The sequence below is a fragment of the Patagioenas fasciata genome, chromosome 7, assembly GCF_037038585.1.
Source record: "Patagioenas fasciata isolate bPatFas1 chromosome 7, bPatFas1.hap1, whole genome shotgun sequence".
In the NCBI taxonomy this organism is placed as follows: Eukaryota; Metazoa; Chordata; class Aves; order Columbiformes; family Columbidae; genus Patagioenas; species Patagioenas fasciata.
In genome coordinates, this window is record NC_092526.1 from 20,930,966 (window position 1) to 20,956,863 (window position 25,898).

A 25,898-nucleotide genomic window follows, 5' to 3' on the forward strand; every position below is an offset into this window, starting at 1 on the left:
TGTGGACAAGACACTGATCTCTGTTCCTGTCAAGCAAACAATAAATCTTCCTCAAATCAGCCACTGCCAGGTCCAGTTCCCTTCATAGCAGCTTCCCCTAATCCCCAACTCACTCAGGTGCCATTGGGGCTCAGGCTTCTTCTGCGAGTGCTGCCCGCCTGCTCCTCTGAAGTTCTGCTGCTGACAGCCTTTCTGATGGTCCTTTCCATCTATCTTTTTCTCTGTCGCCCAAGCCTTCTGCAGAATAAGCAGGAAGCACTGAGGTAGATTAAAAATAAAAAACAAGGGGGGTTTTGTGTGTATGCTTGTATTTGGTTGGTAGTGTTTTTTTTTCCTCCCCTCTTAAAAACCCACAAACCCTTGGCAATAGGCACTCCTTACGGCTGGCACCTTTGCCATCCTTAAAGGTAAAAAATCTTGCAGTGTTGTTCCAAATCCAATTGGTATTGGCATAATCCTTGCTCATGCTTATATTTGCTTCGCTCCACACTCTATTTCACTAGATGACTACACACACTGAGAATGTTGTGGTAAACACACCGAATATCTTCAGTATTTGTGGGTGAGTGATTTTTTTTTAAACATATTTTAGTACTCTCCTAATTCCCATTTCAAATATCCTCTGCCTATGAACTCTTTGCTGGTTTCTTTCAGTTCCTGGCCTGATTTTTGTAAACAAATCTGCATGAAATCAAACAGAATATCATAATTCTGTGAGTGCACTAATAAATAAACCCATTAACCATCTCAAATAATAGTGCAGTAAAAACATACATTTTTTTACAGCTTGAATTTAGTGAACATTAAGTTTGAATAATAAGAGAGTGGGAAAATGACCACATATACAGGAAAGGACAGAAGAGAGGCAGTCAAGTGAGAAAGAAAAATGGCTTAGAATGTAGTTAAATGTCTGCAAGAAGAAAGCATTAAAAATCATGGATGCAGAAAGTAAAAAAAATAAACAGCAATTAGGGATTTGAATACCTAATTAATATTATCTTGTTACAAAAGAACACCTGCAAAGCATGGACTGCTGGGTCATTTTATGGCTATTGATTGGTGGAATTAAAAAAAGGGAGAAAATTGCTACTGCCAACTGTGGTTAAAAGTCGACAAATTGACACTAAGAGCTCCCTCACATGGTGACTATCCACACTGTTATTAACTCAGCCCCTCCCTGCAGGCTCTTGCACTTCATTTAGTGCTCAGTGTTACGGTTCTTAATCCACGGGTTCTTTCTATAATATATTGTGTAACATAGCACTCTACTCTGCCAGAGGCTGTCCTGAGGAGCCACGTACCACTGAGGCCCCAGAGGAAGTCGGGACAATGGAGAAGTTTGCCTTGGTTGATGAGGACTGGGTTAGGGAGCAATTAGGCAATCTGGCCATCCATAAATCAATGGGTCTGGATGGGATGCACCCGCGGGTGCTGAGGGAGCTGTCTGAGGTCATTGCTGGACCATTCTCCATCATCTTTGCCAAGTCTTGGGAAACGGGAGAGGTGCCTGAGGACTGGAGGAAAGCAAATGTCACTCCAGTCTTCAAAAAGGGCAAGAAGGAGGACCTGGGTAACTATAGACTGGTCAGCCTCACCTCCATCCCTGGGAAACTGATGGAACAACTTATTCTTGGTGCCATCTCAAGGCATATCAAGGATAAGAGGGTCATTAGGAGCAGTCAACATGGCTTCACCGAGGGGAAGTCGTGTTTGACCAACCTCATTGCCTTTTATGAGAACATAACGAGGTGGAGAGATGATGGCAGGGCGGTGGATGTGGTCTACCTTGACTTCAGTAAGGCATTTGACACAGTCTCCCACAGCATCCTTACAGCTAAACTGAGGGAGGGCAGTGTGGACGATCGGGTAGTGAGGCAGACTGTGAACTGGCTGAAGGAAAGGAGCCAGAGAGTTGTGGTCAATGGGGCACAGCCTAGTTGGAGGCCTCTATCTAGTGGAGTCCCTCAAGGGTTGACACTGGGACCAGTATTATTCAATATACTCATCAATGATTTGGACGAGGGAATAGAGTGTACTATCAGCAAGTTTGCTGATGATACTAAGCTGGGAGGAGTGGCTGACACGCCAGAAGGCTGTGCTGCCATCCAGCGGGACCTGGACAGGCTGGAGAGTTGGGCAGGGAAAAATTTAATGAAATATAACAAGGGCAAGTGTAGAGTATTGTATCTGGGTAGGAACAACCCCAGGTTCCAGTATGGAGACTGAGAGGTGACCTTATTAATGTTTACGAATATATAACGGGTGAGTGTCATGAGGATGGAGCCAGGCTCTTCTTCATGACAACCAATGATAGGACAAGGGGCAATGGGTTCAAACAGGAACACAAGAGGTTCCACTTAAATTTGAGAAGAAACTTCTTCTCAGTGAGGGTGACAGAGCACTGGAACAGGCTGCCCAGGGAGGTTGTGGAGTCTCCTTCTCTGGAGACATTCAAAACCCGCCTGGACACATTCCTGTGTAACCTCATCTGGGTGTTCCTGTTCCCGCAGGGGGACTGGACTGGATGATCTTTTGAGATCCCTTCCAATCCCTAACATTCTGTGATTCAGTAAAACACAGCACAGCACAATAGACTAAATTTACCAAAGGGAAAGCAGTATTTTCCTAACTTTTATTTTAAAAGTCATTAAAACTTAAGTGTACAGATGCTGACCACTTCTAATGCTGGCAAAATGTTGGTGTTTATGAAGTTGGGGTTTTTGTGTGTGTGTGTTTTTTTTCTAACACTACAAAGCCTGAGTCAGTATATTGTAGAGTATAAAACCTTACAAGATGTGTGTTGAAGATTTAATTCCATGACTTTGTTTGGACCCTCTGCTTTCAAACTGACATGAAATATTATTGTAGTGAAATAAATACATCAAATATGCTACTTTGGTACAAGGAAAATCATACATATATATTGCAACAAGCAGAGGATTATAGCCATTGTATTGTGACTTTACCTGCTGATTGGCTTTAAATGGGATTTAAACACCCATGTAGCAGAAGGTACAACGTATGACCCAAAATAACATGTCAGGGAGTGTTTATTTTGCTTTACAGTGGAAATTCAAGGTAGAAACTACATGCCACTTTCATAAAAATGGTAGAACTGGGCTCATCCTTTCCCCTCCTCTTCTCCACCCCCCCCCCCAAAAAAAAAGCTGTGCTGCAGAGGACTTAAAAAACATAACACAGGGAACTTAATGTGCTTTAAAGAAGTGTCATTTATTTAAAGAAAGGCAAATTTGGGGGGCGCTTTTATATTTTGTAATGCAGTGCAGCTGTGTGTGTCTGGCTCTGCTTAACCACAGCTCGTGTGAAGAGTTTTTCTATGTCTGAAATTTTGCAACTACAGCACACTGTCTGCCTTCTCCTACCATTTCCTGGAAAAGCTTGTTATGGTGACACTTCGGTAGAAGAAAATTTCGCTCCATAATTGAGGCAGCAGGGTATAACCCATCCCAGCTCTGCTCCCCATTTGTAAGGGCTGCAGCTTTTCTTCTGCTCTGAACCACAGCTGGGAGATTTCACAAGCAGCAGAAAGTGAGCTCCAGAGAAAAAGACTGAAGAACCTGAACTTGTGGCAAGACCAGAGAGCACTGGCCTCATCCAAACAATTAGGTTTCAGCTGGCATCGTGTCAGGGTGTTTGTCTTCATCCCCCATCTGCCCCTGAGGGCAGAACAAAAATATATTGTACTTAGTGATCAAATCCACTGGAAGGTGCAACAGGATAAAGAAAGATAATATTTTCCTTCCTGTGTCCCTTTAACTCCATTTCCTACTCCTCCCGCCAACACTCTGGGCCCCAGCCAGCTGGATCTTCATCCTCTCTTGATATCCTAAATGCATAGCTAGAAATGAGTGCATTGTGGTTTGCATTATTTCATTTGTTTGTTTCTGTGATGAGTTCTTATTTCTAGAAGCAGCATTTTCTTCCTGAGGTTTAATTACTTGGGGTTTTAGTAAATGAAAACCTCTTTTATTGATAAACAATAGCAAATAATGACAGTGATAAGCATGTTAGTTAAAAGATCATATTCAACATGAAGCAATACAATTTTTTTTTCCACATGGAGTATCCTTTCCAAGAAAAAGCCATTGTTTTGACTGAAACTTTGGAAAAAAATTTGTCTCTTTCTTTTTTTTTTTTAAGCCTGCCAGTGTTAATCGATATTATTCAGCTACCCTAATTTGCTTGGTTCACAGTTCTCCTATTTAATTTAGCTGTCTTGATACAGACCTCACCCAGCAGGGAAGCTTCTGAGTTTTTGCAGCTGTATTTATTCTGGTCTTTTATGAAGTGGGTTAGCAGACAAAAAGTGGTTTCCAATGTACAATTTATGTTTGTAAAGTTCCCAAATTATAGCCTGGTCTCCTTCATTGTGTGGAAGGAGAGGCTTCTGCAGAACTGTGACAAAAGCTAGAGTGTAAGAAGGCAGCACCAGCACAAAAAGTGTTTTGCAGTAGTGCTGATCAGTTTGTAATTTGATACCTGGATTTGGTTAGTCTGGAGTGATAAAGACCACTGAGCTGGTTTTGGCTGGGACAGAGTTAATGTTCTTCACAGTAGCTAGTATGGGGCTATGGTTTGGATTTGTGCTGGAAACAGTGTTGATAACACACAGATGTTTTAGTTACTGCTGAACAGGGCTTTTATAGGGTCAAGGTCTTTTCTGCTTCTCACACCACCCACCAGTGAGAAGGCTGGAGGTGCACAAGCAGCTGGGAGGGGACACAGCCAGGACAGCTGACCCCAACTGACCAAAGGGATATCCCATGCCATTCGACATCATGTTCAGTGTATAAAGTTGGGGGAAAAAGACAGGGAGACATTTTGAGTGATGGTGTTTGTCTTCCCAAGTAACTGTTACACGTGATGGATCCTGGGTTTCCTGGAGATGGCTGAACACCTGCCTGCCCATGGGAGGTGGTGAATGAATTCCTTGGTTTGCTTTGTTTGCATGTGCAGCTTTTGCTTTACCTATTAAACTGCCTTCATCTCAACAGCCCATGAGTTTTCTCACTTTTACTCTTCTTATTCTCTTCCCCATCCCACTGCAGGGGGAGGAGCGAGCGGATGCATGGTGCTTAGGTGCTGGCTGGGGTTAAACCATGACAGTCCTTTTTGGTGCCCAATATGGGGCTCAAAGGGTTCAAGATAACAACAGATTTGATTGGAATGTTCTAGATCTAATTTATAGCTGTTATTGCTGTTTAGCTATTAATCAGCAGGCTCCTGTGCTTGTCATGGGGCTTACATGCCTTACTGCATATTAGAGTGTAGTGCTCGTTAGTGGCTGCTTTTTGCTTTTGCTGTTTGTTGTGCTGCTAATTATCTTATTCTGCTGTGCCTGGGAATGTTTAGATAACAGCAATGGTGATGCGCCAGATGGCCATGGCATCACTGCTGTTTCTGTGCTGCTGTACTGGACAGGTTGGAAGTCCGGTGTGAACCTGAGTCAAAGGGACTGTCACTTGTGGATGAGTCCATGTGGGAGTAGGACACCTTGAAGCGTCTGCAGCACATGCTGCAGCAGGTACACCTCTGAAAGGACTGTGGCCCCAGGATAAGTTCACACTGGAGAATAATGTATACCTTGCAGCATCTGTAGCTGTGGGTAAGTCCATGCTGCAGTGGGTACACCTTGAAGCATCTGTGGCTGTGCAAGAGGTCATGCCAGAGCACCTCAAAGTGTGTGGCTGCAGACAAGCCCATGATGGAGCATGTACAGCTCTGAAGGGACTGCAGCCATTGGTAAGGCCATGTTGGAGCATGTTTACTTCTGAAGGGACTGTGGCTGTAGGTAAGACCATGCTGGAGCAGGTATATCTCTGAAGACATTGTGGCCCATGGAGAAGGCCACACTGGAACAGGTACACCTCAAAGCAACTGTGGCTGGGGATAAGTCTATGCCACAGCAGACATAGACCTCAAGAGACTGTGGCTCACAGATAAGGCCCTGCTTGGAGCATGTATGCCCCTAAGGGACTGCAGTCTGTAGGTAAGCCCAAACCAGAGCAGGGGCAAGGGGAGGAGTTTATCGCAATGTCAAACAAAACTGCCACTGATTTCAGAGATGGATTGTACATATGTGACACAAAACCACTAATACCTACTATTTTTTTCTTATTTCAACACTATATGCTTTTAGGAACTTCAGGTAAAAAGGGGCAAAGGCCTTACATGCTTGGAATATTTTCTTAAAAAAAAGTTTAAAAAAATCTCTACATAGATATGTAAAACACAATTAGTTATGCGAAAAGTATGTTTCTAATAACTACTTTTAATCCCGTTTGGTAGAATGCTTATATACTTAGATCATGGTATGCAGCTTAGAGCTGTATGTCTTTGCAAGTACTTCTTGTGGGGTTCACTAAACTGACTTACCAATTTTGCTGTTTTCCACATCATTTCATGAGGATGTCTGTCTGTCCATCTGTCTGTGATATGCCCGCTTTACAAATGGCCTCGCTTTACAGAGCAGGAACAGCATTGATCACACCAGGGTTCTCCCCTACACAAGACAGAAGGAAGCGGTTAGGGCAAAATTGCCAGCGTCCTTTCCCCCCTCCCCGCCTTGTTGTTAAATTCAGTGGGCAAAGAGCACACAAAATAATTACCAAGCAATGGAGATAATTCAACCTTTTCAAGATGATGTATTGCTTCAGAAAATGTAGTCTTTCTTACAAACAAGAAAACTTTTAGAAACAAAGGTCCAGGAAAAATCATTCCTGCTGGTTGATGTTTTCTGGATAGTTTTTATAAATTGGTGTTTCAAGCATATAAAAAGCTAGCATTGCAAATAAATTTTTGATAAATTAATTCTTGGTGAAGTTGCCGTAAAACAAATTTAGTGGTTTGTCTGGAGCCCTGTGAAATGTAAAATCCTTGAAAAAACTTCTCTAAGTTTGCTTTGTCCTTCTGGTAAATATTCCTCAGACAGCATTATGGTATTTTTCCTTCAGCCTTTGGAGATACATGGCTAGTGTGGAGATGTTGTGCAGTATCAGTATGAGGATTCCAGATTATTTGCTGTGAATTTTTATAGTCCAGTAACAAACTGGCAATCCAGCTTTTCTGGCTGGGGACCTTCTGTACTCATTTAGTTTCTCAGTATTCAGTTAATACATCAAACAGTGAGGTAGTAGCTACTGCATGCATTTTTCAGGTGTGTCCAACATTAATTATATTGATTACACTAAATCCCATGCAAATTTTCTCCCTTACTGCAAATAAAAGTACAGTGAGGTCAGCTCTGACGTGCTGCAAATTACACCTGTAATGTTTGATGGGTACAGGAGGGATGGCTGAGGTTATTCTCTCTTTACTAGCACAGCTTAGGACAAAATCACTTGGATTCCTCTGCATGTTTACTTCTGGATGAGGAGGTTTACTGGTCTATTGCACAAACCAACATACTCATTCTTATTCTGTATTTATAGTACATTATTTATGCAGCCTTTCTATTTCTGTGTAAGGCAAGACGACATGTCTCTGAACAAACCCACTTGTCTCCTCTTCTGGATGCTTAGACTGACATATATAAATCTTTACACTTTTTAATCAAAAAGACAGTTGCTAAATAGGCCACTGCTGATCCCAAAAGGTACTGTGGAAGAGAATAAACTGAAGGAATGACAAGTCCCTGGGCAGATTTTGCTGCTGTGTCCATGTAACTGTGCCAGGACAAAAGCGGCAATTGGCCTGGGCTGAGCAGTTGACTCAACTGTGTGGGACGCTGCTTTGGGTGTCAAGAGGGCGACAAAAACTTTGGAGAATACAAATGGGCTGCAGCCACTGAGTTATGTAAGAGTGTAGCCCACTAGGAAAAGTAAAATGATGCCACCTATATACATGATCTGGCAGGTGAAATACATGGGTGCTTTTTGTTTTCATGGGAGGAATAAAAGCAATACCTCTTTCATAATTGGGGTGAAGAAAAATCCTCTTATTTTTCTGCTGATTAGTGATCCAGAATGAACTTGTGAAAGAGAGAATGCATGCTGGGGCAGAAACAAAGCTTGGGAAGCCTGAAGTGTGTGGGGGGGGAGGGGTTGTGTGTGTGGATTTGGTTTTGTTTTTGTTGGGTTTTGGGGGGGGTGTGTGTGGAGGGTTTGGGAGGTAGGGAGGTGGTGTCTGTGTGTTTTGCTTTTGTTTTTTTTTTCTTATTTCCTCTCCACAACTCCAGAGAAAATAGAAATAGAGTATTATATTTCCAATTCAGAAGATGCTTAAAGCCATACCTGACTAATTTACCATGTCAGTGCCCATAATAGCTATGCTCTGTGACAAAGAAGGGAGACAAGATGGTGTGTCAGCTTCCTTTTGCAGAGTTATGACTGTATTTACAGAACACAGTAGTAAGTTGTGTCCACTGTAGAGCATAAGCAGATCTAGAGTTACCCTAGCAGGGAGTGTGGCCCATTGAGTTATCAGTTCAGTTTTTGGGTACCTTTTCCACTTAAACAATGTAATTGCAATAATACATGACCTGTAATCTTGAGAGCCTTGACACCATCAACATAGCTAAGGGAATCTTTAGTGACTATCTAGAGCTTTAAAGATATACTGGTATCATACAATTATGATGTGTCTGATTTTACCCAATAATTTGATTTATATTTTACTTCCAATTCACTTAAAAAATGAAATAACTTTACTCTTGCCATCTCATTACAAAATAAAAAAATGGATGTTTTGGTTTGAAACCATCAGAATACTATATTTGATTATCTAGGGAAATGAAAATGCTATGATAAATTCAGCATGAAATCGGCAATAGTTTCAGTCAATCCAAATCTACATTTTTGGTGGAAAAAAGAAAAAGAAATTCTGCACAGCTGTGAAATAAGTACAGCAAAATTTATAAAGAGGATGTTTAAAACAATGTAATAAGAAAAAAAAAATCCACTGCCAGCAAGTTACCTGTCATCTAGCTCCTAGGCAAATGATAATTTACATCTATGTGAGTCTTGAAACCAAATACTAAATAGCATTGGCTTCATTAATGTCTGAACACAAAGTGTTATCAGATGACATTGTGACAGTGATGTAAAGAGCTTTGAAAAAAAAGCTGAGATGTCCAAGAGAATTTTCTTCTGGGCAGAATTTAATTAATTTGGAAGCTGGCTGAAGATGATCAGTAAATAAGTGAGTTTAGTTCTGACTGTGATTTGCTGAGACAGTAAATAACTCCTGGGCTGCCAGGACTGGAGCACAGCTTGCAGCTGTGAGATGGGAGGTACTGATCACACAGGAGCTCCCACTGGCAGCTCAAATTCCCTGTGAACAGTGTGATGGGTTAGCATTGTAGTAGCTGACCTTCTCTGCCAGATTAGCTCTCTCATTGTGTGAAGGGTCAGGTATTGTCTGTTCCCTCATGGCTGACATAAAGTTGGCACAGACTCCAGATTGTGTATTCGTTGCTGAGTTAGGCACAACAATGTGGTCGGTCAGTGTGCTGATTTTACTGAGCGTGGAAACGAGGCCTGACTACTGAAAGTCTGCAGTCCCCCAGAGCATCCCTAGGTGCTGGGGAGACACGATCTGTACAGCTCCACACTGGCCAGTACCCTAAACAGTACATTTTGACTGCTTGAAGGTCTGAAAAGTCCCTTTGCTGAGTAAATTATAGTGACTCTATAGCCCAAACCTGGCCACATGAATAGGCATGAAGTAGATGTTTCTGAAATGCCAGTTGAAGTGTAATGCAGTTTGAGATATAATAAAAGGCAGCACTTTTTGCAGCTGCCTGTCTATGCTAAGAGTTGTGCAAACCTCATTTGCAGTTTTTTTTTTCAGGATAATTTAGTTAAAATTGTTGCAGAAGATTTTGACTGCTCTTACTGTAGTTTGAATAAGGTCTAGTGCAGTTTAGCATAAGCTCTCATAGTTAAGCAACATTGAAATCAAGTGAACTATGACTGTATCATAATTAGGATGTACACTTTGGCACGCTTTCTTTAAAACTAGAGCAAGAAGTCAAACCAAAGTGAACAATGGAAACAAATGATACATGGAGAAATAGAGTGACTCAGGTGATCCCTGCTTCCTCCTCTTCTGACCAGCCCTCACAGAGCAGTTCTGCTTCAGGTCTTGACTTTAGTTGGAGACAAGCAGAAGCCTTCCTGAGGCTGGTAAACCTCTCTTTCAGCTAGAGCTACTTGTCCACATGTTTTCACAACAGCCAAACTAATTACCATTCCTTGTCTTCCCAAGGGACAAAACTTGCTTTTCTGCCAAGATAAACAAATTGGAAGGCTGTGAAGTGATATAACCCAGGGACACCTAAGGTATTGATTTATTTTAAGCACTACTGCACAGAGCTCTGCTAGTTATTTGAATTTGAGGTATATCATTTTGTAATTGGGTGAAGTGAGACTAGTCTCTTCAGAATAACGCAATCCCATACAGGAGTCAGGGCTGATTTGACTGGCCCAGAATAGCTTTTGTAAGGAAGACTGCTGCTGTGATAGTTTGATTTTACTTCTTAGGCAAAATTATCAGAGAAGCTGGCAAAACTAGCTGCACAAGAACCTGGAAGTCTCTACAGCTGCTGGGACCAGCAAGTAGGAGACACGTTAGAATGACAGCTCAGGGCCATGCCCATGGTCCTCTACCTTTCCCAGGAGGGCACAGAGCCATCGCCTAACAGCCAGGCAGTTCTTGGCTCTTCTGCTAGATGCAGCATTAGTGGCCTAATGATACAGACCTAGGGAAATGGGACTGGCACTGCTGCTTTTACACAAGACAGCCATAGCCATCTCTTCTGCTTAGGAAGAACCCGGTTCAGATTTGGGTGACAAAAAATCTGTCTCAGTGGCTTGCATTGTTGGCACCTGTACTATCCAGTCCATTAAGTGGACTGGCCCAGAGTCTGATAGCAGTTCCCTGTGTGTAAGCCTGGCACTACTACAGAGTTACAGCAGGCTAAATGAGATAACATTTTTGGCTGGTTGCTTTCAATTCTTCAGCAGTCCTTTAAAATCACAAGGTTTTGCTGCAGCTTTTCCTGTTTTGGTGGAGGAACTCTTCCAGGTGGCCAGCAGTAGGGCACAGACACAAGAGTGCTAAAAAATACACATTACCAAACTCATTCAAAGTGGTTTAGTGATGTGATACACACTCCTGTTGACTTTAGATAGATAAATAAGCCATAACAATAAAAAGTGGGTTATTACCTACTGTAAACTAGTAAAGCTGCTTTTCAAACATCTCCCCTAGTAGGAAAGATCTCTGTCAATATCCTCTAAGGAAACCTCCAAGGTTTTGTTACAAGCTTTTAATTCAAGCCATATTTGCAGCATGAATGTAGTGCTTGAAAATTTAAATGACATTTCTCTGCTAAACAGCTGAATTTAAACAACATGTTGCTTTTCTTTGCAATTTTTGCAGTACCTTTTATAACACTGTCCTGCTCAACTGATATGTGTTCAATACTTCAAGCAACTCTCTTATCTTAGTAATGTCTAAATACTACACATTTTTTTAAATATCTGCTCTGCATGTGTGTTTATATTTGTGTGGAAGCCTAAGACAACATAGACTACTGGTTTATTTTAAGCAGTTCAGTATTGATAGAAAACCAATCTACATTTTCCAGAAAACTTTTTGAATTTCCATATATTAAAACACATCTACATTGGAAAGTGTCATATGGTTTATTCTGACCTGTAAAGAATCAAGTACTAGCAATCTCCTAATCTGATGTGAAGAAGCTACTGGAATTTTGTGGCCATGGAGAGAAGTGAGGCTGGTGGGCAAAGGAAGTCAGTCTTCTGCTGTGTGAAAATGCACTTAATACACTTGTTCTAGTGGGCAGAAAAACAAAGCCTGGTAATATCTCCCTCCAAAGCACAAGATTCAGGCATCCTCATTGCATAATCCTGTCTTGGCTATGTCTACATAATTGCTGCTACAGTTTAAATTCAATTAAAAGGTTTTAATTGGTCATCCTCCCAAATGCTTCAGAAATGTCATTCATTTTCAGATATGCTTAGAGATCTGTTGTCCTGTCATAATTTTAGTCTGATACAGAAAGCAATTACACTAATTGTTCAGCAGAAATTAAGCTCTTATGCATCATCAGATTATTACTGTTGTTAGGTTCACTTTGCAAAGATCTGTTCCTTTCCTGTATGTGTACACAAGCAATGCTGAGCACCAGCCCTTGCAAGCCTCAGTACTGGCTGGGAAAGAACTAATTCATTGTATTGGAAACAAACATAAATATCGAATATACTTCTAAATAGACTGGAATATTGAAATATGTTGCAAAAAGACAGGTCACCTTCAGGTGCAGGATAATGATACCAATTTTCTAATTAAAATTAACTTTGCCTTAAACACAATTATCGTTAATGGAGCAAATGGTTATCTGTGTATTGTCAGCTATTATAATGATATATAAAAAGCTTTTCATCAATAGATTTCAAAGTTTATGCTTCTGAGGTCATTCTGAGGACACACACTCATATCTCCCTTTAAGGCTGCTTTATGCAAGTCCATTCAGAAAACTGAGTGATCTGGATGATTTGGGTATTGTAACTGAAGAGAGGTATATTTATATGTGCGGGAGCTAGCTCAGGTGTTTGTGAGACAGTCCTGGAAGATGGGTGAAATCTGGCCATGATAACAAGGCAGAGAGGTTAGGAGGACGAAGGAAGATATTAGACAGTTATGTTTTTGGCACTGGCTAAAAAAGTTCTTGCTGATTTCAGCAAAGAAATGTTTTCTTTTGCTCAGAATATCATTATTTGTAAGTGAAGAAGGCTGTATTAGAGGCGTGCGGCTCCCATGGTCAGTCTGCCCTCTGAACTGAAAATCACAGCAAAGCCCTGAGTTTTGACAGATAGCTCAAGTCAGACACTCACAGTATTATAGGATCCTGAGATGATTATGCATAGGCCTGGAACTGTGGGGAAGCTGAGGGCTCAGATGGGCAGTGAGCACTGCTCTAATCACAGCAAAGGAAGAGATGGGGGCAGGCAAATCTGACAGCGGTGCTAGAACCCACACTTTGTTTCAGACCATTTAAAGGACCAGGCGTCCATGGAGCAGCCTTCAGCTACCAGCTCTTTTCTCTCTCCCCTATAAGCAACCACAAGAACTGAATCACAATAATTATGGACAGTTAGGATGTTGGCTAAGCAATAAAACAGAAACATCCAGTGGCAGGTTCACCCTCATGGCTCCTCAGCCATCCTGCCAAAGCATTTCCTGAACCTTCCCTGAAATGTCCTAGATGGAAATTCTTTCCATATACAGAAATGGTTTGTTTTGTTTAAATTGGTATAGCATTTTTAAAAGCATTGGAGTCGTGTGTTTAACTTAGAATTTTCTTCAGCACAGACACGAGGAGATGTGCAATTAATTTTTCAGGAAGGGCAAGTAGAGTCAGTAGGGAAAAAAGAGCAAGCTGGCAGAAAACCCAAAGGCAGGATGATAAAACTCTGGAGTATTGCCATGTGCAGAAGTCAGTGTATCTTAGTATTCAGTAGAGAGAATGTGATGATACAGGGGAGAAAACTGAAGCCATCTAAAATAAAGCAAGGCAGGACAGACAAAATAGTGATGTTACAGGATCAGCATAACTACTACTTGAAGTAGTTTCGTGTGAGCCTGGACCACTATGCACATAGTCTAGTGGCTACATCTACACTAAAGCCTGCCAGTCACCTTTGCCATAATGTCTGGTGGAGACAATTAGAGTTTTCCTCTTGCAGCTTGTAAAAATATGCATAGACAAAAAGGTTTTCTTTACCTGGGTGTGCAAAGCCACAGTCCTGACATCCGTTTTGTTGCTGATGGGTGGTGTGCCCTCAGACAGTTTTCCATGCCTCATTTACCTTGTGTGCCGTACATGCATACAGAGTTGAATCACTAAATGTTTCAGAGGGTCCTTTCAGCCAGGACGGTCTCGCTCCCATTTTACCGCCTCACCAGGGGAGGGCAGAGAGCGGTGCTCCTGGCAGGGCTTACTCAGGCTGAGGCAGCCGGTACCGGCCCGTGTGGCCCTGCCGAGTTCAGAAAAGGAGTTTTGGGTCAGCCCGGCAGCCCGGCGGGGTGACAAGGGGGGTGACAAGGCGCGGATCCGCGCTCCCGCCAGGCTGGTCGGACGCCGAGCCGGCGCTGAGGCGGAGGCTGCGTCCCGGCGGGTGCAGCGCGCTGCCACCGCGGCGAATGTCCCCAGGACAGGGTCCCTGCTCGCCCAGGCCGCGCAATTTCTGGTTCAGGGTTCGGTGGGGGTTTTTCGGGCGGAAGAGGGCCGGGGGGACGCTGCCTCCGGCCAGGCCAGCCCGGTGCCGCCTCCGGTGCGCGGCGGGGTCCGAGGGAGCCGAGCAGCCGCGCGGCGAGGAGGGAGCCAATGGGGGCGGCGCGGCCGTGTGACAGGCGGGGCGGCGCTGCCCCCGCCGGGCGGCCGGGGCGGGGAGCCGGCACCGCTCAGCAGCATCATCAGCGGCGGCTGGGCTGAGACGCGCCTCCATCCTCCTCTACCCCGGCAGCCGCTCGCACACGCCTCGCCGCGGTGAGGGAGGCCGGCGGGCGGAGCGGAGCGCAGCGCAGCGCGGGGCGCCGCGGCAGACAAAGCAAAGATGGCAGGGATCCTCGCCTGGTTCTGGAACGAACGGTTCTGGCTGCCGCACAACGTCACCTGGGCGGACCTGCAGAGCACGGAGGAAGCCGCCTTCCCGCAGGCGGAGGACCTCTACCTCGCCTTCCCCCTGGCCTTCTGCATCTTCATGATCCGGCTGCTCTTCGAAAGGTAATGCCGAGCCGCCCGCGCCGCCGCGGGCTCGGCGGGACTGGGCGGGCTGCGCGGCTGCTCGCTGAGGGGCAGCCAGGGAACCTTGGCTGCCCGGCGTCTCCCTCCCACCGCCGCTTCTCTCCCGGCCTTGCCAGGCTCTTACATTTTCCCTCTCTTCTTGGTCGGTCACGTAGCGGGCCCGCTGCAGGAAAGTGGAGGGGGTCTGGAGGCAGCCGGCGCTCCTCTCCCGCTGCCCGCAGCGCGGCCCGGCGCGGGCGATAGGAGGCGAGGTCTCCCCGGGAATGGGCGCAGGCTCCTCTCCACCTGCGGCGGCCGCGGCGCCCTGGCCATTCGGCACCTGTGCGACCCGGGGCCTGCCCGCCCGCGGGCCGCTACACACGGGTTGCAGTGGGGTTCTGGCCGCCCCCCTCAGGGAAGCCCTGCAAGGAGGGCGGCTCCCGCCGGTGAAGACGGGGCGGGAAGCTGTCCCGGCGGTAGAGTCTGGCCGTGCCCCCGCCGCAGAGTCGCTCTGTAGAGAGTAAGCTGAGGCGAAACCGGCTCTGCTTTCCCCCTGCGTGGCCGCGGGGCGAGCGGCGGCTGCTGCGGTCGGAATGGGAGGTTTGGAGGTGAGCAGTGGCCCCAGGGTCAGGCTGTGGTGATGAGCAGAGGTTGGCTCTGGCAGTTCGTGTGGAAGCGGTGTGAACGCTCCGTGCCACAGGTCGGGAGTACTCCCAGTGCTGTCGGGATGTAGGATCCCAGTGAGGAGCCGCTCCAGACGTTGTTCATCACTGAACTAAACTAGCCGTTCTCTGAGATTGCTGAATTCAAAATACACATTTCACAAACATATAAATATGTGTATATGTATATTTGAACACAGGACGTCAAATTAGTGATTGGTCAGCAATGACTACTCTTCTAGGAGTGTTTCTTTAGGGGTATTTAGCAGAGGCTGCCTGTCACAGGGGCAGCTGAAGCAAAGTGGGTTGCTCACTGGCACAGACTTCTGTGCTGCCTGACAAAGGTGGTGTTCCCTCCATCTGCAGAGAACAAAAGAACGATTGCCTGTGCCAACTCCTACGTGTTTTCAGTGCTGTCTTCCTAAGCAATGCTGTTAGGGTAGTCAAGCGAGATAAAGGAAGACCAGTAGTTATCACATGCCAGGGAAGTGCTATAAAGGTGCTTTAAAAATGATAAAAAGCTCATCTGCCAGGTAGCACTCCACATCTAGGCATTTCCTCACCCTGGTTAGAATGTGGTACCTGTAATGTTGGTTTGTGAAAAACTTGGCTGCTTTCATGACTCAGTTGAGAGGACCACATTTGTTTTGAGAAATAAGCTGTCATGGGTTGTTGCTAACTTCTCTTTTGCTCTACAGATTCATTGAAAAAAATGTCAAAACCTGTGGTCTACCTGAAAATCTGGGGTTATCAAAAGTTGATTTAAACACTAATCCTGAGTTAAATACTGCAATATAGTTACAGTTAGAGTGCCAAGTATTTAGATAATGTAAAATCATTAGCATGTAGGGTTTTTTTGCTTTACAACTTGTACAATGTGTGGTTTTGAGTGCTGAAAGTGGGTGCGTGATGTTGCATCTCTTGCCATCTGAACTGCAGTACGTATGCAGGGCTGTGTTTAGATGAAGGAACAGTTAGTTATTCAGGGAGACAATTTCAGCCTAAACTTGGAATCACGTTGTTTCTGCTAGTTCTGGTGCGGCTGTTGTTAGCATTATGGAAGCTACTCTGATTATTTAGTAGTCTGTATCCTCTCCCTCTGTTGTTTTTTCTCTTCATTCATTTAAAGTAATTTTTAATTTTGCAGTACATTATATTTTTAAAAGTTACACCGATGAGAAAATCAGTATGTTTTCATAATTCCCTTATATTCATTAGGATAATTTTGACATTTAGATCTGGAAGTGAGTTCTGCTAACGTGATAGTAGGTGAGAGTCCTCCTAGAAGGTTTTTTTAACACTTTTTTTCCTTTTAATTTCAAATCATTTGTAAAACTCCACTGTGAGAGTAGGATAAGGCCGTTTTGTGTGGGATTAATCTTCGTGGCATGGTACAATTGTGGTTTTTAATGTAGAGCATTTTATTAAAGCAGACCAAGCGAAAGTGACTGGACCTGCTTCCACTGACCAAAGCAGGAGGATTGTCTTTGATTTGAATGGCTGGAAGAACAAGCCTTATTATTGCGCATTGGTAATTTATTTTGTCAGACCTCTGTGCTTTGCTTGTTGGGAGCCACAGAAATGCCTCATGCACATCATTAATTCAAGGCTTGCAATTATTTCAATTGATAAAGCCATACAAGATCTAGAATAAAAGAGAAGCAAGCATATCTGTTAAAGTGATCATTTTTAATTCTTCCGTGTATTTAAACAGCTACAATTTTTCCTTTCAAAACTAAAGCTGTGGATAACTGTTATACATGCTACATCCTGGAAAAAGCTATTGCCGATGTGTAACAGTTCTCCAGTTTTGTAATGGTAGCAACTAAAGAAAAATAGATGCTGTAAAACATTTTTAAAAACCTCCAGGATACTTTAAATCCACAGTTGTACTGAAATATTTGTAACGTCACTTTAGTCTCTGTTTTGTTTTGTATAATAAGATAGCTAATACAGGTGCTCTTGCAATTCTTTATATTGGTAGGTAAGCAGTCACAGGGTGTTAAGAATCTGATTGCGTATTTTATATCCATTATTTTCAGACTCCCTAGCAGTCAGCTGCTGTGAAGCTGCTGGAGCAGTATGGTTTTATTTCCCTTGCTATGAGGGGTGATTAACTTCATGGATCTTCGCAGTAGTAAGAAATGTGGTTCAAGGGGAACTGTGATTTGGACTTTGTGTTTCTTTGCTTACGAAGTTCTTGATATGTCTGGGCAATGAAACCTGTCATGCTAAGGGTTAAAAGTTGACTTCATTCATACATATATATTTATATTCTATATACGTATGTATTTGTGGGTGCAACTGAAATGACAGAACTGGGAAATTTTTTTCCATACATATTCACCTATTATTAACAGAGTTAATCCTACTGGGATTTTTTTTTTTTTTTTTTTGTTACTGATTTAGTGAGTCAACTAACCAAGAAAAGAATCTAGAGACTTCTGAAATGTTCTTTTTTTTCTTTCAAATAAACAACGTTTTGCTGATTTCCCTGACTAGCACTCTTGAATGAAAGGAAAAAGCAGATTAGAACATTAAGGGTATGCTGAACTGCTTCAGCAATTGGATCTGATGATGATGAGTGCTCTTGAAATAAGCTTTGCTCTGAGGTATAATCTCATAACCATGAGATTTAGTGGATCTATCTGCTGAGGCCATCGTAGTTACGGATGAGGTGCTAAAATACCTTAACAGCCTTTTGTCTTTTCCCTTCCTTCTCATTTATCTCTTTCTTTGAACACAAAGTACATTTTTAGAAAACTGTAATAACTAAGTGCAAAGATAGTGCTACCAAGTAATTTCGAAGATGGCAGAAGTTGAGCAATGCAGTGGTAATGTGGGGACATATTTCTTCATAGTATCCATCAATTTTGTGTGTCTTAAAATTTTTAAAGGCATGTATGTGATTAAGGATCCCCTCCTGTACCATACAGTGCCTTCAGCTATAAGAAGATAACATAAATGCTCAATAATACCAGTCTCTGTCTTGCTAGATCCTTTCCAGATCTAGTGCAGGCAAAGCTGAATTGAAACTGGCCTTACTAATAGCAGGATGTTGTAGTTTTGATTTACCTAAAAAGATAAAGCAACATCTGTAATTCTGCGCAAATACAGTTTTTCTTCTTTCTTTTATGGGATCACATGGCTCCTCTCCCTCTGCGCTAGACCTCACTGCTCAGCAGCAGCATCCGTTCCTATCATCCAAGCGTGTCCTCTGTGAGGGGTGTGTGGTTACATGAAAATAATGATTGCTCAGGAGTCAGTGTGCTTGTTGGACACAAAACAAGAGGGTAACACACCTCTGCTTTAGAGACTTCTTCCAAAGGAGAAATTTGCTGAGTCCTCCAGAAGAAGTGCAAAGTAGACAGATTTCTGATGTGGTCCAGCAATCTCCTGAGTCAAGTTGTCTGATATTACTGCTTTCTTTACACTTGGCTCATCTACTCAAGTTTATCATATCCCATGCCATTGTAGTTGCAGTGTGCTTTATTCTGCTCACCTTCTAAGCAGCAGTTTGGGTTCAGATCTGAAATAGCTCCATAAATCAGCAAACGAGGCTTATAATGCCTTTATTGTCCTCTGGCCTTGATGTGGGGGCAGTTCTCAAAGGTGAATCTGCTATTCATCAGGTGATGGAATGGCTCATATGGTCAGGGATAGCTTGATTATATATAGGAACAACCCTCCAGCAGTCCTGATTTAAACTGAGCCAGCCTTATCATTTACTATCACTCAGATCAAGACGCGGTTAGATATTGAGTGTATGGAAATTTAACAGCTTTTGCGTGACATTTTGCTTTTATAATGATAATTCAGCCTCAAAGGTAACCTCAGCTGATTGTCATTTTAGTATGACACAGTAGAATTCCTAGTGGATCAAGGTGACATAATACAATGACTGGCAGGGTGTGTGTGTACAGAGAGAGAGAAAAAAAAAATTAATGAGTATATATATATTTTGCTAGCTGTAAAAATTTATTCAGGTGACAGTACATTAGCGCCTTGCAAGTGTTTCTGGTGTGTGGTATATACATACAGATTTAATTTTAGTAGTCCCTAAGACATCTAGTATTGGTACTTTCTTACAACAAGAAGGAGGATAGACAAGAGACAGAGTTTGGAAGGGAGTGTACAACCTTGCTGCATTTCCAGCAGCCCATGGCATCATTTGGGAAGTCTGAGTGGGGCAATGATCGTCAGTTCTATCAAAACCTGTTTGTAGGCTGTGATATCTGTAGATTTCTTGCTTAGTTCCCTGTGTGTGAGGCAAAATCTGATCATTCAGGTATAACTCACTTCTGTGTGAGTGGATGCATGTGTTCACTGACAATGGTTTTCTCAGTTTTCTTTTTTCTCTTTTTTTTTTTTTAATATGATGTGTAAGGTCTTTTTGTGCTTGATTGAGGCTTATTAGATACTTAATTCAGTTGAAATGGAATAAGACATTGAAATAAAAAACTTCCTATGAAAAGACACAGGCAATGTAAAGAAAATAACTGAAAAAGCTATTTTGTTTAAACTTCAAACCATTTTTAAAAATAGTAACAATAGAGTATTACCAGTAAATAGCTTTAAAATAAATTTATATTTTGCTGGTTGTACCGTCCCTTTCTGTCTTTCTTTTCATTAGTTATTTTGTGTCATTTATTTTTCCTTTATATAACCAGTTTTTGTTTCCTAGCATTGCAGTGTTTGAGCTTCAGCTGCTAACAAAAGCAGATACCTCACAACAAAATGATTGTTTTTACCTGCAGAACTATTGTCTTCTTGGCATGAGTGGAGCTCTGTCCTACCAGCTCTGACCAGTGCTGTGTCTGTTCACCTGTCTTGATTGTGTCTGGGTTGGCTGGTACTCTGTTGTGTAATGTAGTCATATGTTCGGATATAAGCTGAGAAAGTTCCTTTAAGATACGGTGGAGTGGATAAAATGCTTGCTAGTTAAATGTCCTTGTAAAGGACCACATTAGTGTCAATCTCAAAATTGGGAATTCAGTGGGAAATATGTGTTGAGCTCCATTAAAACTGATTTCTAAAATAGCCACGTGACAGAAGTACAACAACCAAACCACAGCTTGGCTGAGGGAAAGGTTTCGGTGACAGGTCATTGCTGGGTACTGGGAGCCTGTTACTGGGGCAGAGCTGTTGTTCCTGGGGTTTTGTCGGAGTGCAGTTCCAGTTACTGTTAGAAACTCCTATTCAGTTCCTGGCTGGATTCCTGTAATTGCACATTTGGATCCAAATTGCCTGTGACTCTTTTGGTTCCTCCTGCTTCTGCTTCTGTCGCTGATTAACAGACATTTGCTAAGAATTTGTTCTCGGAAAAAGAAGAGCTTCTGGTATGCTGCCTCTTTCTACACATCTACAGACCTGTGTCTTATTTGTCCATACCAAGCATTTAATAAATTAACATTTGGGGAAATCTCTTCTCTTGACTCTGTTATCTGTCAACAGGGTAGAGAGGAAAGGGATGTCTGAGCTAACAGTGCTTACTTGGCCATAATTTGCATTTTTTTTTCTCCAATAGTTGTTAAATATCCAACGTCTACAGTAGTTTAACAGTTAATTAGCATTTGGGGTTTCTGTGTCCGTCTCAAGGTGGTCTTGGAGTTTTGACAAGAAAGTTAAATTTACAGTGTAAGAGTATGTACCTTTCCTAAGTTATGTAATCTTATATGATACTCAGTAGTGTGCTTGAGACTGTAGTTGGCTCCTTATGGATAGTTGGATACATGTGATATGTATCAGCAGTTCCTTGGAGGTGTTCATCTAACACCTCCATTCCTCTGTGGTTTTCTACACCAGTCATTTCCTTACCTCATTGCACACTTATAGATACTGGGGGTGCAGCAGGGATGGGCATCCAGGTTAATGGAGAGGGAGGGAAGCGTGTGGGTCTTTGATCACTTGAGAGAGGAGGAATCACTAGTGTCTTGCTTTAATGTGAGCAAAGTTTCTGACAATCAGATGGGCTGATATCTTCTGTCCTCTGTGAGAAAGTCTTTTTAGCACATGGTCCTTACAGAAGACTAATTACACCATCTGGCATTCATCAGTTTCCCATAAGGATTATACCTTTCTGTTTATTCCAAAATAGTCAAATTGAGGTGGCGGCAGGAGAGTTGGAGTATTTAGCATAACCAGTTATAATCCTAGAGATGCTTTTCATAATGCCGGTGGACCTGTAACACAAAGCTGTGACCTCTGGACCAAAAGCAGAGAGAAAACTGTAACAATTTTTTTTCCTATGTAGTTAATACGTCTTAAAATGGCAAATTTTGTCTCTTGACCAATTGTGAAGCCTTACATAACTGTTACTGAGGTAGCATAATCAAATTTAAGTTCTCAAGGTAATTGTCCGTACAATTATTAAGAATGTCTAACAGCCATAAAGAAGCATAACATCCAGTTAGCTGTGTTGTGTATTTTATAATATATACATATATATTTATATATTTATGTATTTGTTATTAATCCAAATGACCTTTTGCACAGGGAGGAATGGAATGCTAAGTTTCTCCAGACTACCTTGTATTAATGAAGTATCTTTCAGGTTCACTAACCTAAGCCTCAATTTTAATATTATAAATGATGCACTTTAAAGTCTGGTCTGAAATGATGAAAAGCCTTCTTTGCGCCCACAGGTCACACTAGGATGGTTAAACCAATATATCTAAATTACTTGCATGTTTTCTCAGTGTGAGTGCAGTAAAAGCTTCCCTGTCTTGGTTTCCCCTATAGGGGTGTGGAGCGGGGTGGGATAGCCTATAGTACTATATATAAAATTAATACATCTAGCTGTCATAGTTACACTGGTGCAGAAAAACAGAGGTTAGACCCCAGAGGGTGTTCATTAGCATAAAATCTTAGAATCCTAAGGCTTCTTGAGTATTTGTGCATGCAGTAGTATTTGCCTATCCTTTGTAACAAGCTGGTTGTTCTATTTTTGACAGTAATGGGGTGACCCAGAGGAAAAAGTGGCTCTTCTGTTTTTCACATATGGTGTCATCACTTTTATGCATTGCCCCTTTGCCACTCTCTGAGATAAACTTTGTTTTCTAGTTCCACAAGCAGAAAGAGGAAAAGGCTTGATAGAAATGATGCTGGAATCCTCACTTTGGAATTGGGATCTCTTCACTCCCTTTTTGCTTCTGTTGCTGACTGCATTCAGTTCTATATGACACTGTATAGATACCTGAACTTTTCACTGGGCAATTGCTTACTGTGTCCGTGGGCTCACTTCCTCACTGGTAGAGGATGGAAGCAGAGGCCATTCTACTTTGCCTGGACTTTGCTACGATGTTTCGCATCCTGTAGTCACATGGAACTTTAAACTCTGAAAGCTGCTTTTGCACCAATACTGCCTACCTGGACAAATGGTGCAAATGAATATAACTGCCCAGGCCAGTGAGAGACACCTTTGTGCCATGGCAGGAATTGCTTATTTGGAACCAAGTGTACTGCATGGTGCAAAGTAAAGAGACTCTGGTTACCCAAAAGCAGCTACTGATCACTAAAGTGAGTAATGTGAAAAGATCAGTGTGTCACATTGTAGTATCTCTTGTAATATCCCTTGTGCTTGCTTTTGCTTGTGTGTTGTGACTTTGTGATGTATCTGTTGCTGAGAGAAATGCAGTGGTCCACATAGCTGGAGAGAAACAGCCTGGTGTGTTGGGGACAGTCCGAACAAGATAAGTTCCTTAGGAAGTACAGGAATCAGCCTTGATATGGCAACTGGTCAAACTTTGTAGGTAGGCAGCATGAACATGGAATGCTAGTCTAAACCTGCAGGCATTACAGCATGACAGAGCAGGCAAAATTAAGTTTATGTGAATGAAAGTGAGCTGAGAAATTTTGGGGGCAGTGGGTGAAGTCAGTGGTGGTGGGCTCCTCTGGCATACTTCTCAACCAGGAGGAGACCTGCTCACCTGGGGAGCTGGAGGGCTCCAGCCTCTCACCAGCTGGCTGGCAGGGCTGTGGCTTTCCTTGTGCTTCTGCAGCAGATGAGACCAGTGAGTCATTGAGACCAGAATCCCCCTTGCAACTGGTGAGACCAGTTGCTTCTGTTGAAAGCAGAGTTTTAGATAGTAAGTGGGTCATGAGTGGGAATGTGTCCATTGAAAAACTTTTCCACAGTTGTCCATTTTCTTGAACTTCCTGCTGTTCACTACTTGTGGTTGTCCAAAGCATGCTGCTGGACAGGATGATTTGGTCCAGTTGGGTGTGTTTATTCCACTTATAGCCATTGTGTTGGAAAGAAGCTGTTGAAAAAAAGAAAAGCAAGTGGTTAGACCACAAGCAACAGCGTGTTTTGTATGTATTGAAGCAATAATTGTGTGGTAATTGGGTGGTTGATATTTATCTGTCAACTTTTCCCACACACCTAGTATGAGAGAAGGGAGAGAACTGATAGGAGAAGAGAGTAGCCTGAAAATATCAACAGTTCCAGCACCAAGAGCTCCCCAGGATTACAACACCCATTGTACTAAATTAACGCTGCAGTGATTGTGTTGATGTGATTATGACAAATTGAACTGCAAATGGAGTCCTGGGAGCACTGGTGGACAACAAGTTGAACATGAGCCAGAAATGCACCAGCAGCGTTGGGGAAAGTGTTGCCAGCAGGTCAAGGGAAGGGATTATTCTGCTGTACTTGGCACTGGTGAGGCTATTTCTGGAGTGATGAGTCCGGTTTTGGTCTCCACTCTACAAGATACGAACATACTGGAGTGAGGGCAGTGAAGGGCTACTAAGATGCTTAAGGATTTGGAGCATCTGACATACAAAGAAAGAATGGGAGAGCTGGGATGGTTCAATCTGGAGAAGAGAAAGCTCAGGGGGATCTTATGGGTGTGTACAAATACCTGATAGAGTAAATAAGGCAGAACCAGACTCTTCTTAGTCAGGACCAGTGAAAGGACAAGAAGAAACAAGCAACTGGAATGGAGGAAATTCTTTAAACATGAGAACGAACTTTTTCCTGGGATGGTGGTGAAATGCTGGGACAGGTTATCCAGAGAAGTTGTGGAGTCTTCATCTGTGGAGATACTCAGAGCCCAACTAGGCATGATCCTGCTCTAGTTGACTGTGTTGTGAGTAGGACTTGGTGATCTCCAGAGGTCTCTTCCAAACTCAGTGATTCTGTGAGACCATAAACCTCACTAAATGGCACACTTTCACAATGCAAGGCTCCAAGGGGCTCCTGGGATCCTGTGTCTGCAGGAGGTGTATAAACTACATTGGAAACCTGAACAGGTGAGGATTAACTTGAAGTTCACTGTAAGCCTGCAGGAGAAACTGAATTTGGGCAGAGCACGTAACACTTGATTGAATGAACATCTGCATTTTCTGTTTGCTCTAGAATGGGTCTTTCGATTTTATTGTAGTCTGACATGTGAGCAGATGGGATGTAAATCAAGAAATAGATGTGGACCTCCTCTACCTAAGACAGGAATTACCTTACGGGTCCCAAAATGAAACCTGAGTTGCTGTGGTATAAACACATTCTGTTTCCTTCTACGATCAATACTTTGAGTCTCCCACAGCATTAAATTTGATTATAACAGGCAATTTTGGGGATAATTTTAGTTTTATTCCCCTTAAGTTGATTCTTTTCCACACTGCAATATCTTCAAGATAATTTTGTTTTTGAAAAAAATTCACAGAGAGAGGTGCTTAGAAGACAGGAAATGGTGATTACATGCTTTACCGGAAAAGCTTTTATTCCCTTTGTGTTCACAGTATCACAGTATCACAGTATGTTTGGGATTGGAAGGGACCTCAAAAGATCATCTAGTCCAATCCCCCTGCTGGAGCAGGAACGCCTAGGTGAGGTCGCACAGGAATGTGTCCAGGCGGGCTTTGAATGTCTCCAGGGAAGGAGATTCCACAACCTCCCTGGGTAGCCTGTTCCAGTGCTCTGTCACCCTCACTGAGAAGAAGTTCTTTCTCAAATTTAAGTGGAACCTCTTGTGTTCCAGCTTGATCCCATTGCCCCTTGTCCTATCATTGTCTGCCACTGAGAAAAGCCTGACTCCATCCTCGTGGCACTCACCCTTTATATATTTATAAACATTAATGAGGTCACCCCTCAGTCTCCTCTTCTCCAAACTAAAGAGCCCCAGCTCCCTCAGCCTTTCCTCATAAGGGAGATGCTCCACTCCCTTAATCATCTTTGTTGCCCTACGCTGGACCCTCTCCAGCAGTTCCCTGTCCTTCTTGAACTGAGGGGCCCAGAACTGAACACAATATTCCAGATGGGGTCTCACCAGGGCGGAGTAGAGGGGAAGGAGGACCTCTCTCGATCTACTGACCACCCCCCTTGTAATACACCCAAGGATGCCATTGGCCTTCCTGGCCACAAGGGCACAGTGCTGGCTCATGGTCATCCTGTTGTCCACCAGGACCCCCAGGTCCCTTTCCCCTACACTGCTCTCTAATAGGTCATTCCCCAACCTATACTG

General features: G+C 43.1%; 1 protein-coding gene and 1 long non-coding RNA gene across 5 annotated transcripts in view; one reads left to right on the forward strand and one right to left on the reverse strand.

The window, feature by feature from the left end:
- Positions 1 to 23: 23 nt before the first annotated feature.
- Positions 24 to 14,434, reverse strand: LOC139828423 (uncharacterized). 3 transcript variants are annotated; one of them, XR_011739989.1, is made up of 3 exons: positions 13,772 to 14,434; positions 6,397 to 6,523; positions 24 to 237 (listed from the first exon to the last, which is right to left on the reverse strand). It is a non-coding gene; the product is annotated as an uncharacterized lncRNA (long non-coding RNA). The 3 variants fall into 3 exon arrangements; XR_011739988.1 differs by having other exon boundaries at positions 24 to 258; XR_011739990.1 differs by lacking the exon at positions 24 to 237 and adding an exon at positions 3,305 to 3,677.
- Positions 14,435 to 14,456: 22 nt separating this feature from the next.
- The window catches only part of CERS6 (ceramide synthase 6), a 117,586-nt gene continuing 106,144 nt past the window's right edge, over positions 14,457 to 25,898 (forward strand). For both annotated transcript variants that reach the window (XM_065841287.2, XM_065841288.2), the window contains exon 1: positions 14,457 to 14,773. In XM_065841287.2, the coding sequence (XP_065697359.1) occupies positions 14,604 to 14,773 (170 nt within the window). In that variant the 5' untranslated portion in view covers positions 14,457 to 14,603. The remainder of the gene's footprint in view (positions 14,774 to 25,898) is intronic.